We start from the raw sequence: 14,324 nt of genomic DNA on the forward strand, positions 1-14,324 counted from the left end.
GCGCGGAGCGGGGCGTGCGCGAGCGCGCTGTGTCACGGCGCGCCTGCATCCGGCTCGTGCGTGCGTGTGTGTGCGCGCGGTGTGGGGGAGCAGCGGCAGCCATGTCGGCCATGGGGACTCTGGCCTTTGATGAGTATGGGCGCCCATTCCTCATCCTCAAGGACCAGGAGCGCAAGACGCGCCTCATGGGGCTCGAGGCGCTCAAGGTGAGCGGGAGGCTGCCGGGATTGCCGGGCCGTCCGCGGGCGCTCACTGGGCGGGCCGCGCCATGCTGCCGTCAGGGGCGGGGAGCGGCCGCCGTGCGGCCTCGGCGGGAGGATGGCGCCTGCTGGGGCGAGGTGGTCCTGCGCTTGTCTTCTGCCCCACCACAGGCCCGCAGGGGTGGGAGGTGGCGGGAGAGAGAAGGCATCAGCCCCGGCACTGGGAGTTCACCACCCGCGGCGTTGGGGTCTGTGGGGTCTCCGTGGCGTGAGTCCACGCCTGAGTCGAGTGGCGTCGGGGTCGTCTTCTGTGTCAGTGCGGCCACCCTTCCGGGGGGCTCCTGGTCGCCGCGGGCGGGGAGGGTCCCCGCAGCCCCCTTCCTTAGACCCGCACCAACCCCCCAGCTCGGTCATTGTTCCCAAGAAGGGCCGTGGCAGAGCGGGTTGGCAGCCTCGCGTGAATGCGTGTGGCTTAAATACTGGTAGTGCATGTGGTTTAGGTACTGATTGATGGAAGAGCGGGGCGAAATTACACTGGCTTCTCCTTTTGCCGCTGCTTGCTTCTGTTGCTTCTCCGCTTTAAATCTCGGAACCGTCGTTTTAGCTGCTCTGCTTTTACGTGTTTTAACTGTGCAAGTTGTGCAAGAGAAGGCACGGGAAATGTTTCTAGCATAAAAACAATACGTATATATTAATTTTTTTCGGTTATAGTTGACTGTTGTCAGTTAAATTACAATATTTGCATTATCTTTTTTCCCCCTGTATTTTTCTTAGCTTAATATTATGATTTTGGGATGTACGATAATGATTTAACTTATTTGTCCTTTGTTTTATAGTCTCACATAATGGCAGCAAAGGCTGTGGCAAGTACTCTGAGAACATCCCTTGGGCCCAATGGTAATAATGAAATCATTTTAGTGGTTCTTTCTCAGTAATTATTTCTCGGGATTTTCTAGATTTTTCCTTCATGCCTTGAATATGGTTTTTTAGGCTTGGATAAAATGATGGTGGACAAAGATGGTGAGGTGACTGTGACAAATGATGGTGCTACCATCCTGAATATGATGGATGTCGATCACCAGATAGCCAAACTTATGGTGGAGCTGTCTAAATCTCAAGATGATGAGATTGGGGATGGGACTACTGGAGTAGTTGGTAAGCAAAGGTTTTAAATTTAGCTTAGCTTTTCCGGCTTTAAAATCAAGTTTCTTCAGCTATTTTAAGAAATTTTGTGTGAAGTAGCAGTAGGTTTACTGTAGCATATTTTTAAGAGTATTTAGTGCTTCAGTATTCTTGTCAGTTCTTGTATTAGAAGTCTTTTAATCAGAAAGACACTTTTGTGTCTTTTCTAAGTATGGTTACATTTTGAGTTACTGTTGAGGCTCCTCTTTGTACTTTCAAAATTTTTCTGCATAATTTGCTTCCATAATCTTCTGTCTGTCACGCCTTGACGTGCATGCTTTTTAGTCTAACATAATGTAGTTTTCTTTCTAAGCATAGCAAGTAGGGGGTTTAGGGTTATTTTCTCATTTATGAAGAAACCTTGAACTGTTAAAATATTACAGAAAAAAATTAGAAAGTATACTTTTTAATCTTTTGATAATATATTAAAAATGATGCTTCAATCTGTGGAAAAATAAGCTTTCTTTTAAAATTTTGTTTTATAGTTCTGGCTGGAGCATTACTGGAACAAGCCGAGCAATTACTAGACCGTGGTATTCACCCTATCAGAATAGCAGATGGTTATGAGCAGGCAGCTCGCATTGCTATTGAGCATCTAGACAAAATCAGTGACAGCTTTCCAGTTGATCCACAGAACATTGAACCTCTGATCCAGACAGCAAAGACAACACTGGGCTCTAAAGTGTAAGTCACAATAACTTCAGAAGAGTATTTAAGTTTCCCTTAAAAACACTTGAAGCTGAAAGTGTTTTCATGTATTATTAAATTGTTGCCTTCAGCAACCCCTCCAATATGTTTGATTTTGGCTAATTTCTCAATGGATTCTATGTCTCACATGAGAAACTGAATCCTTTTTCTCTAAAGGGACAATTCCATGAGGTTAAACAGCTCCAATATCAATTTCATTCTAACCTGTTAGTTTCAGATTTCTGCATCATGGTAAATTCCAAGAGCAAAGCAAACCTTTTAAAAATAATTGTGGTGTATTTCAAAGGTTTATTTTGTGGCTTGGGGGGTTTTTCCTAGAAAAATTTTTTGTAGGATAGTTCCATAAATGCATTTTTCGTTACAGGTTCTATGTGTAGTATATAAATTCAGACACTGTAAGGGCTTCCTTTGCAGAGCTGTCTTAACAGTGGTTTCTGTGTCTTTGAATATTTCTTAGTAGTTAATCCTCCTCACTTGTTTCAAATTTGTATCTTGAGACTATGTCCACAAAGATTACTTAGACAAACCATATTGTGTGTTCTGTTTTCTGCCGTATTTATCATCTTCTGTTTCTGTGAACAGACAAGCAGGAACCCCCTCTTTTAATGTAGCTTACAAAAGTTGTTAGCTATAGTGATACTTTTTTTTTTCTGTTTGATAGAATCACTTTTTTCTTTCAAATTGTGGAAATGTAATGTAACTTTATTGTCTTTTTTAAAACCTAGGGTTAACCGTTGTCACAGACAAATGGCAGAAATTGCTGTAAATGCTGTACTGACAGTAGCAGATATGGAACGTAAAGATGTTGATTTTGAGCTGATCAAAGTACAAGGCAAAGTGGGAGGTAGACTGGAAGATACACAGTTGGTTAAAGGAGTGATTGTGGATAAAGATTTCAGTCATCCACAGATGCCTAAAGTAAGTGATGTCCCTGTGTGCGTGTCTCATCAGTAATGGCTTAAATAAGATTGTCTAGCCCACTTCAAATGCTGTCCTAGTATTTTTTTAAGTATTTAAACAGTGTTATGGTTTGGCTTGTTTTTCATGCATGTATCAACAGAGAAAGGGGAGAGGAGCATTAAATTCTTCATGTTGGAAGAGACCACCTTAGAATTTACAACAGTCTTGAAGTTGAGAAATGATGGCAGGGGGTGGGGATTACTGTACAACTAAGTGAGGACAGGTGCAGAGTTCTATGTTGAAGCAGAAATAATCATCCATAGTGTGTAATACACCTAAGATGCTTGATGCAACTCAGTAGCAAGAAATGCTTCTTAAGCTTTATGAGTTGCCATGTTGTCCTGTTCAGAGCACTGCAGAAACTGTCCTTTTTATTTGATGTGGGTAAGGTCTCCAAGTCTTTGTGCAGTGTACTTCAAGAAAGATGAAGGCAATTTAAAATTTCTACTATTCTAAAATATTTTTCTAGTAGATGACACTGTTTTTCCTATAAAAAAGGAAGACTGATGGGAAGTATCAGTTGTACAGGACATAAAAGGTGGCTATGAAGATGAGAATGTAGTATTCTCAATGGTCATGGTGGATAGAGCAAATAATAGTTTCATTGAAGTTGATTTTTCTGTTTGCTTAAACATTAAACTACTAAAAGACATCACTGTTAAAGATTGTTATGGCTTAAACAGTGTCTTCCAGCTGTGGAATTTGTTTGAAGTGGGTTATAGAGATTTCTGATGGAATTATTGGGGTATAATTACGTTCACTTTAGAATAAGTCAAATGATCTTCAAGTTTCTTCTTAGCCCTGTGTTTTTAAAGATATGTCTATATGTTTCGGAAATGTAAGAAAGAGGTGTTACTGAGGTCAAAACTCAACTTTCTTTTTTTTTGAAATTGTGCAGGAGCTTAAAGATGCTAAAATTGCCATCCTTACTTGTCCGTTTGAACCACCTAAACCTAAAACCAAGCATAAGCTTGATGTCACATCTGTGGAAGATTACAAGGCACTGCAGAAATATGAAAAGGAGAAGTTTGAAGAGATGGTGAAACAGGTAGTCTTCAAGATTATTTCTCTTGTTTTTTTATGTTTTTCATAGCCTTTACACAAGATAGTATAGTGCATTGATTTATTTCTGGAAATGAGCTAATAATCCTCATAAGACAAAACATACAAGCAATTGTAAGGCTATGAATAAAGACAAGTTAAGTTTATGTAAGAAAGATACCACCCTGGTTTGACACTTACTTTGGTCTTTATGTATGCCAGATGGTTCTTTTTCAGACTTGTGTTTTGAGAAAATTAGGAGAATTAAAACCATGAAGAGATTGTTTTTCATTTTTGTGTTCTGATTGGAAGATTAATGTTCTGTGTTGCTTTCAGATAAAAGACACCGGTGCAAACCTTGCTATTTGCCAGTGGGGTTTTGATGATGAGGCAAATCACTTGCTGCTCCAGAATGAGCTGCCTGCTGTTCGTTGGGTTGGTGGACCTGAAATAGAAGTAAGTAAAATCTTCTAAAATGGGGCTTTGTACTAGGTCTCAAATATTTAAGTAATATGCTGTGCCAATTAAAAGTTTGGGCTTTCTGGGTAGAACTGCGTAATCACATGTATGGGTACGTATTGGAGAAAAATTGTTGGGGATCTGTGGGAAGACCCTACAGCAAATGGGGTTGTGGTTTATAGTTGGCGTGGATCCATATTACTTAACAGTTTTATGAGGCTAGGAATGTTTCTGCTTTAGTCTCACTGTTTGCAGAAACAAGGCATTGCTTGAAATACTTGAAGTGTTGGGAAGATAACCTCTTGGAGTAGCCCTTTGACAGATTCTCTTCCACTTGGTTTATGTTATGAAAAACATAATGGAAAAGTCTTCTCAAAATAATCGATGGTTGTTTAACTTCAGTTGATCGCCATTGCAACTGGAGGACGCATCGTTCCTCGCTTCTGTGAACTCACAGCAGAGAAGCTGGGTTTTGCGGGTATTGTCCGAGAGATCTCCTTTGGAACAACAAAGGACAGAATGCTTGTCATTGAACAGTGTCAGAATTCCAGAGCTGTGACCATTTTCATTAGAGGAGGAAATAAAATGGTGAGGTCCTTAGTTTGTTACGAATGTTTGTTATGTAAGTTACAGAATGTGGAGTTTCTTTCAAAAGCATATTAACAGTTCTTATTTTTGTCTAAATTTTCCTTGCAGGGTGGACATAGAAGGGGGGAAGGGTTGTAGGCAGCTGTGATTGTGTTAGAAGTCACTTGCTAGATTCACATCCTATGTTTTTGAATCAAAACTTTGTTTTCTCACTCTTAGACCATATAGTTCATAAATACAGAAATAATATTACCTGTGGATGCTCTAATTTGTTTTTTCTCATGGGAGGGTCACTTTCATGAGTAAAGATATATTGGTGGTTTTGAAAGATTTGGTTTTATTACAGACCTAGGTATGTCACTTCTGATTTAGTTCAGTCAAAAATACTTAAGAAACCAAACCAACCCCTGCACACACAGAATGAGGCAATTTTAAGTGCTTATGTACTTAACCTGGTTCTTGGTTGTACTGTTAGTGTTGAATTGTATTTAGTATAGGTCAAGTCCTACTTTGAGTGAAAAACCTTAGGAAGAAAAGAACATAACCCCCTACTCTGAAGAGTTCTTTAAGAAAGCAAAAATACTGCTTTAAAAGTTAGTATAACTTGTTAAAGTATTCTACATCTGTTGGGAGTTGACACAAATTCCAGCCTGAAAATAATTTAAATTTAAATTTAAATTTAACTGTTCTGGATATTGGAAATATGCAAGATTAAAAACCTTATATGTAAGTTTTTGTCATTTCAATTTATAGATTTCACAAATAACATTGAAGAGGGGTATTTTTTTGTTCCTTCTCTGCCACTGAATGTCTAACATTTTATATTTTGAAGTAGTATAATACAGCAGCAGTAAAGCTGCATTAGAGCCGTGAAAAGATCCTACAGTTTATTTGCAGTTTCCATTTCTGTATTAGGAAATACATCCTCATAGCCTTCAGTTGTGTGTATTGTAAAATACATGCTATTTTATAATTCCAGATTATTGAAGAAGCAAAGCGATCTCTTCATGATGCATTGTGTGTAATCCGGAATCTTGTTCGTGATAATCGTATTGTATATGGTGGTGGTGCAGCTGAAATTTCCTGTGCCTTGGCAGTCAGTGAAGCAGCAGATAAGGTAAGAAAGGAGCAGTTACAACTTACTTTGATTTATGAAGGGAAAGTAAGGATTAAGTCCATTTTAAGAGATTCCAGAAAAACTTCAAAGAGCTTTCAGAAAGTGCATATTATGGAACTTCCTGACATTCACTGATAACCAATGTTAACAGTTTTCCTTCCCCTCTCTGTAAGAAGTCGTTACTGGTACCTTTTTCCTTTTATGATAAGAGCAGTTTAAAATTGCTTTAATTTGCTAGTAGTTATCATCCAGAGCTATTCAATCAGTTGTTATATTTCCAAGAAAATCTACATATCATGTATATATTTTATAGATAGTATGAAAATCTGCTTTTGCTAACACTGGAGTCAATAGCTGTATGAATTTGACTTTCTTTTCCCCTAGTGCCCATCTTTGGAACAGTATGCTATGAGAGCTTTTGCAGATGCCCTGGAGGTAATTCCCATGGCACTTTCGGAGAACAGTGGTATGAATCCAATACAGACTATGACCGAAGTGCGGGCTAGGCAGGTGAAAGAAAATAATCCTGCCCTCGGCATTGATTGTTTGCAGAAAGGAACAAATGGTAAGAACCGCAGTGTGAAGGAGGAACATAACATGGTTTTCTTTCTCAGAAGATCAAAATGCTTACTATTATATCTCTCAGAGCTTTTTTTTTTTTTTCCTTTAAACCTGTGCATCGCTTCAGTTATGAATTCTTGCCCCTTGTTGTAATAAATAGGAATGCAGGTGGAGAGATACGTGCATGTCTACCAGGTAGAAAATATGTAATTGTTTGAAAACCGCTGTTTGGTGGCAAGGTTAGTTGAAGATGTTGACTGACCTTGTACAGGAGTGAAAGCTACTTGCTACGAGGCAAGAGCAAGCTGTGTTTTACATACTGCAGTTCTAGTGATCCAGTTTACCCTGCAGCCTGACAAACTTGTTTTGAGAAATGGCTTGTGAAGGAGTAAACAAAAGGTTGGAAATGTCTTTAGGTGGTGTTGTTCACAGCAATACGTATGCATATATAGACCTCTAAGAAGTATGTGAAGACTAAGAAACCAATGTATGAAAACTTATTTTCATCCAGACATAAACTTTTCACACTTATTCTGGTGGGGTTTTTTTTCAGAAGGTGGTAAATTTTGGAATACAATGTAAGACATTGTGTTTATGTAAATTCATAACCCTCCTTAATTAGGTGTTTCTGCTTTATGAAACTTGAACTTTCACTTCTTTAGTGGTTGCTCAGCCTTTAGGATGATTCTAATATTTGTATATGGAAACTGTACTCTTCAAAAAATAATGCTGAAAAGTTAAAAGCTACAATTGGGGAAGACTTAGTTGGGAAAAGAGTTTGGATCTTAAAGTTCCAAGATCTTTGGTAAGAACCCAGACATAAAACTCTAGTTTGTACAGATTGTCAACTGTGGTGGCCAACAGTAATAATCTTAAAACATTCTATAAATTACATGAAAATTACTATATCAGGTTAAATGTTATATCTAGATTTAAGGTGGGTATCTAATTTTTCGGCTTCTTTTTGGCAGATATGAAGCAACAGCATGTTATAGAAACCTTGATTGGTAAGAAACAGCAGATTTCTCTGGCGACGCAGGTTGTTAGAATGATTCTGAAGATTGATGATATCCGTAGGCCTGGGGAATCTGAAGAGTGAAGGTTGAAAAGCAAGAAACATTAAGGGGGCCACAGCAGTAGCGAAGACGGTAGTGTTCTGATACTTCATCTTCAGCTATTTATTTTGGACACTTTTTGTTTCAGATACTGTAATGGCTAATTGTTGGAAATAAAACACAATTTAGCACTGGTGGTTTCAAGACTTGTTTCAGAAGTGTCGTTGTATCTTTTCTTAGATAGATGTGAATATCCATAGAAAATGCTGCTTGAATGTATAGGAAGGAAATACTGATAACACCGTAATAAAATTTCATGGGTTCTTTTCCATTGCTCCTGCAGCAAACTCGGCTGGCTGCTTGTGAGCAAAGCCCACAGAGTCTCATTTTAAGAGGTCTGCGACTCTTTCATTGGAGGAGGCAGAAAATTATTGTAGCCTCCAATAATTCTCATATGTTAAATATATCAAGTATGAAGTTTCAGTCTGAAGATCTAAGGGGCCTATATTTCGTGCTTCCAGTTGCTTCTATTTCTTCTCTTGTGGTATGCTTTAAGTATGTTCCTGATGTATGTGCAAGGAGGATTTTTTTTTTTCCAGGGGTATACACATTCAGTCAAGTGGGGGTTTCTTCCAAAACTTTTGTCTCAACTACCACCATTGAGTGCACTTACTTTATAAGCCCCAAGTATGATCTTAGAAGGGTAGAGTGAAATTTACTAGTAAGGTGCCTTGCTCGGGAAATTACTAGCAAGTAATTTCTGGTAGACCAGAAATAATGTGCTTTATTTTTTTTTTTTTTTCAGATTTCAAAAGGTAGGGAAGTACTGAAAATACCAACTCAGCGTTACTTGTGTTACATTTCATGCACATAGTTTCAAAGTTTCAAAACCTAGCACTACAGGGGAAACTTTTTTTTCGTTGATGCCTGATACTAGCAGGTCTTGTTCTAATCATTATTTGCTGTGATTATCATAGGATCATAGAATGGTTTGGGTTGGAAGGGACCTTAAAGATCATCGAGTTCCAACACCCTGCTACATACAGGCTGGGACACCTTCCACTAGATCAGGTTGCTCAAAGCCTCATCCAACTGTCACTTGAATCAAAATTCTTTAGTAAGTGTTGATAGAGGAAGAAGAGTAGAAACAAGTTTTATGATGGGAAAGTTCCAGGACCATTTGAGGAATCCTAGAAAGCTTTATTTTTGCTGTTAGAAAATGAGTACTGAGTGTTTCAATTGTTACTCTTTTGCCTTTTTCCAAAATTAGCTTCATTTACATGCATTACAACCGTTAATTGGTTTTACTGCTGCTGAAGTCTGACATTCTGAATTGATTCATGATTGTAATTGTGAATCTAAAATCCCACAAATACATTGGCTCCTGGAGAGCCATCCCTTACTTTGTTCAGTAACAAAAAAAGAAAACAGGTGTAGCTAGAACTTAAAAGGGAGTAATTTAGTTGTGCTGATGTACCACTTCCACCTCCTAGTGAAGTTGTATATGTGATAGGGAGAAAACAGTTACGCACTTTATGAGTTTTTTTCCCTTCAACTTCTGTCCCCTGTTGTGGTTTAACCCCAGCTGGCCAGCTACGCACCACAGCCCCTTGCTCACTCAGCTACAGGGGTTGGGAGAGAGAATTGGAAGAGTAAAAGTGAGAAAACTTGTGGGTTGAGATAAAGACAGTTTAACAGGTAAAGCAAAAGCCACGCACACAAGCAAAGCAAACCAAGGCATTCATTCACCGCTTCCCATGAGGTGCTCAGCCATCTCCAGGACAGCAGGGCTCCATCACATGTAACGGTGACTTGGGATATCAAATATCAAAACTCAGTGTTTCTCCTGTCCTCCTTTCCCACAGCCTTTCATTGCTGAGCATGGTGTCACACGGCATGGGCTGTCGCTGTGGGTTAGTCCAGTTCATCTGCCTCGTCGTGCCCCCTCCCAAGCTCTTGCACACCCACAGCCTATGTGGGAGGTAGGCACGAGTGAGAAGCAGAGGCAGCCTTGATGCAGTGCAAGCACAGTTCAGCAATAGCTAAAACATCTGTGTTTTTTCAGCATTGTTTCGGTCACAGATCTAAAGCACAGCACCACACCAGCTACTATGAATCGGTGAATCCCGTTACCAAATTGTTTCAACGCTTCACCTATTAACTCTTGTTCAGTTACATTTTCTTTTGGCATGGCTTAGAAATCATGACTCCTTTCAAACATGAGATGCTGAGAAGAAATGGGCAGTACTGCTTGCACACTGCTTGTACTGCTCTGCCTTTGGATGTCCTGCCCAGGAGATGTGGAGGAGGCAGAGGAGGGGGGGCTCTGTGCAGGCCACACTGCAAGTGGTGGGAGGGAAGGCTGTAGTTGTGCTCCGCAGCTGGTATACGGGGTTGGTTCCCAGCAACGTGGGGCTCACGGTCAGCAGCGTTGGGACAGACCTTCAACGTGATGCGCTGGTACTTGCTAAGGATGTGTGAGCTGAGAGCTGGTCGGAATTAGGTAGTGGGGTGTTGGTTTGGGGTTTTTCTTTCTTCCAAGGGCAGGTTTTGACTGTAAACTGCTGCCTAATTCAGAAACCTCTAAGACATGGGACAATTTATTTTAAAAATTGTGAGAACGCGTGCTTTTGCTGGTCTGACTTATGGAAATAAAGGTTTTGTGCTCTGTATGTAAGTATCTTTAATGTTCAACCAGATCTTAATATTGGAAGTCTGAAGCTTGTTTGGAACTTTGATAAAAGTGTAAGAAAAGGAAGTCTTTTTTTTTTAGAGGCTTGTATTTTTGCTCTTCAACATAAATGTATAGCATTAGCATTATCAATAATTGTTGCATAGAGACAATTGGAGGACAAACAACTTTCATTACAGCATGCAACACGAAACTGAATGTATTAGACCAAATTAATGAAACCAGTGCAGCTCAAACTGGTACACTGTCACAGCAGGAATAATTAAATTTCTGCTTTGACAAAACAGTGGGAATACCAGTATTGTGATTTTGTGCTGTGGTCTGCCTCTGGTCAAGTAAAACAGAGCAAAAATAATCCGAATAATGATAAGGTTGTGGGAGACAAACACTGATATTCAAATTAATCATTGTAACCATCAGGAAATAAAAGCCTTGTCTAGCTGTGTATTTGGGGCTGAGGGCCACAGGCCCCACAGTCCCTTCAAGTTCTACTCCGTTACTCTGGGGAAAATGCGAGGTTCACCAGCGGAGGGCAACATACGCGCATCACTGCCGCAGCAGACTGTATCCAAATTTTTTAAAAGCCAGCTGAAGCAGCCGGGCAGGCCCTTCCCAGCCATCAGTGACATGGCACACGTATGTCATCAGCAAGACCTGAGTCTTTCCGAATTCCCCTCAAGGGCTCAGTTACTCGAGATAGTTTCATGACTGGCCCCAATGTGCCCTCTTAAATCCAATTTTTCACATCTCCCTAGGACCCTTACCGTGGCCCTGCCTCTTTATCCCGCTAGTTCTAGTTCCCCTGTTACCAGCCAGCTTTTCCCAGCCTCGCTTCTTAGTCTTTCCTGCTGCGCTCCCAGGCCTGGGCTCCTTTCCTTCTCTGACCTCTCACATCTCCAGAGCGACATGACGCTCATCTTTGCAGGCACAGGCAGTGAGGCTGCCAGGAGCACAGCACACAGACTCCTCTCCATCACACCCGGCCCACAGCAGCTGCAGGGTGCCATGCACCCAGGGCGGGCTTCTGACTTTGGGTGTGCTGCAGTGATTCAGAGAAATCAGGTGTGAGTGGATTTTTTTCAGGTAGAGGGTTAAGTTGAAACAACATTCTCATTTCTCTATGAACTGTCACTTATTTTTCCTTTGCTTAGGAATTAGTATTTTTTCCTTGCTGTTTGATCATTTCTGATCTGTGTTCTGCATGGGAAAAGATGCCTCATAATGTGCACAGTTCCTGTCCAAATGATCTGATCTGACAAGCTTACAGGCAACCACAGGTAGGGTCTCAAGTGAAGCAAATCAAGCAGTCTTGCTAACATGTGGGTCTGCTAGCTCCCTCTGTGATATCAAAACACCTGGATGTTAGGATACCTAGATCCAGACCTACCTAAACTAAGCTGACTGACTCCAGAACCTGTCTGGGCTGTATGTCTTTATGGTAAGGCTGTACAGAAAAGAGAGCACCGTGGGAGCTGCTCTCCTCTGTGATATAATGGCATGACTGTCCCTTGCACTCTTAAAAATTACTGTTATCTTGACCACAGGGATGGTTATTACACCCCCGGACTCTTACCATCATCCAAGGAGGGTTGATTCAGTTGTGAGGTTTGGGTCTGGGAGACTAGCCTGCACAGAAACACCTCTCCATTTCACATCTTGGAGGGTTTCCCAGGAACTCTCTGCCAGGGAACATTTTTCACAATGTTAAAGAGACAATTAAATGGATTGGCAGTGTTTGCTTTGTGAGCAACTCATCTCTCTGATACAAGAGAGACAGTTTGCTAAACTCAAATGACTGGGGGCAAACCTTCAGTACATTCTCTGTAAGATGTAGGCCCTGCAACACCTGCCTGCTGTACATGCACTAGAATCTGTCTCCTCATGAGATTCCTCCCTGAGCTACTTGGGACCAGTAACTGTGTTATGGTGAGGCTCCTGCTCTGCAGTGCAGAACGGCAGCGGCACAGACACTGAGAGAAACAGGTCTCTGTCAGCTCTCTGGTGTCTGGGTGCTCGCTGAACATGGGACATTGCTGTCAGGGCCCTGAGTGCACTCCCCTTCCTCCCCTCCAGGGGTTTGGCTACTTGTGTTCAAGGCCAGTCCTGGCATGGCACACCTGTGTCACCTTGAATCACACTGCTGGGGAAATGATGGGGGTGAGAAAGAGCTGGGAGAAGCCCTCCCACTTTTGCTCCAAAGCTACATTTAAGCTCAGGCCCATGTTCTTGCTCCTTGCCTGAGCTATGCCTATGACTTGTCAATACTGATGCTGGTTTGACTTCCTGGCTTGTCCTTAGCCTTGTCAAGTTGGACTTGACCGGTGATCTTGACTCTTCACTGACCCTGGTCACCATGGCTGGACCTGCTCTGCTTTTCTTGCTTGGGTACGGTGATGTCAAGGAGCTTTGGAGAACAGCGGCTAGAAGTTGTCTGGAAGGAGCACCTCAGAAGGCCATTGAAGGAGTCCTTGCTCTGGGATGGGCAGTGGGAAGACAGCTCTCCTGCAGTGTCCAGGCAAGAAGGGCTGTGCAAGCAAAGGTGGAGTGAGCAAAGGAAAGCTGGGGAACCTCAAGGAAATCAGCACGATCTTGCTTACAGTGAATGGTGGGCACTTGACACTTTAGTCAGGGAAAGAAGAATAAAATGTTAGAATTAGGAAAACAGATGTCAGTGAGTAACATTCTCAAGGATTGATAACAGCATCAGCTCTGTGGGATGGTGTACTACCATAAGCCCTCTCTCCCTCTCAGAAGAGCCAAGCAGCTGAGTAACACAGCATTATAAATGCTTGATGTGGATTCTAACTCTTTTTCTGTTTGCACTAGGGCCCATAATACAGTGTTTTCTGCCAACAGGAAAAGATCATGACTGCATCAGCTTCATCTTCAAAGTATCCCAATGCAATGGCTAAAGAGAGAGCAGTAACAAGGAGCTTCAGAATGCTGAGTGAACTAAGATGCTGGACTTGTTTATTCATCTGTACTGTGGTCATATCTCAGGGATTCCCATTCTGCTTGGCTGGAGATACACTTCTTCTCTGTCTCTATCAAAGTCAAGGAAGATTTCGTTCTTCCTTCTCTGCACCGACTGGCTGTGCTGCCAAGAACTATATATTCCATCCCCTGAACTCCAATGTGTAGTTTGGTTCTCAAATCTATGGAAGAAGAAAACTATCAAGGACCACTAAATTTAAAGCTTCCATCTATCTGCAGGCTCCTCTTAAGTCAAAATCTGCTGAAAGCTGGAAAGTGTGTTTGAGGAATTATCACCATATACTTGTCCTGTTCTTATCTTTATTTTTTTAAGAGATAGGATATTGGGTTATATTAGATCTTTGGTTTGATGTGGTACAGGTATTCTTATTAGCTAAGTACAGCTATGTTGAGGCAAGCTTTGCAAAATTTGTGTCATAGATAAAACTAGCTGATTTAAAGAACAAGGATTAGCTGGCTGATACTGGTGAACTGGCAGATTGTTTCTGATTCTCATAAGGCAATTGTCAAAATTATGTAGCTGCCTAAGACTTTTAAAGAGGCCTTTAAACGTACCTCTCTCCCTGGAACATAGTCCAAAGTTATAGGAAAAATACATTTTTCCCATACCCTAATTTCTGGCAGAAAACAAATAAAATTGGTTTATATTTGGGTCAATATTGTACCACTTCAATAAACAAAAAAGCTTTAACTCATTAAAATTTACAGTGATGCCACTGAAGCAGCATTGCTTTCCTTCATTAAATCTTTTTATTAGTTGGATATTA

At 41.1% G+C, this 14,324-nt stretch overlaps 1 protein-coding gene across 1 annotated transcript; it reads left to right on the forward strand.

Annotated features, from left to right (window-relative positions):
* Positions 1 to 34: 34 nt before the first annotated feature.
* CCT5 (chaperonin containing TCP1 subunit 5) lies at positions 35 to 8,075 on the forward strand. Its single transcript, XM_074825810.1, has 11 exons — positions 35 to 206; positions 1,037 to 1,097; positions 1,191 to 1,355; positions 1,868 to 2,066; positions 2,816 to 3,008; positions 3,949 to 4,098; positions 4,428 to 4,547; positions 4,953 to 5,138; positions 6,118 to 6,255; positions 6,640 to 6,820; positions 7,788 to 8,075. The coding sequence occupies exons 1-11, from the start codon at positions 102 to 104 to the stop codon at positions 7,913 to 7,915; spliced, it is 1,626 nt and encodes a 541-aa protein (XP_074681911.1). The 5' UTR covers positions 35 to 101; the 3' UTR covers positions 7,916 to 8,075.
* The last annotated feature ends 6,249 nt before the right edge of the window (positions 8,076 to 14,324 follow it).

The sequence above is a fragment of the Strix aluco genome, chromosome 1 (assembly GCF_031877795.1).
Source record: "Strix aluco isolate bStrAlu1 chromosome 1, bStrAlu1.hap1, whole genome shotgun sequence".
NCBI lineage: Eukaryota > Metazoa > Chordata > Aves > Strigiformes > Strigidae > Strix > Strix aluco.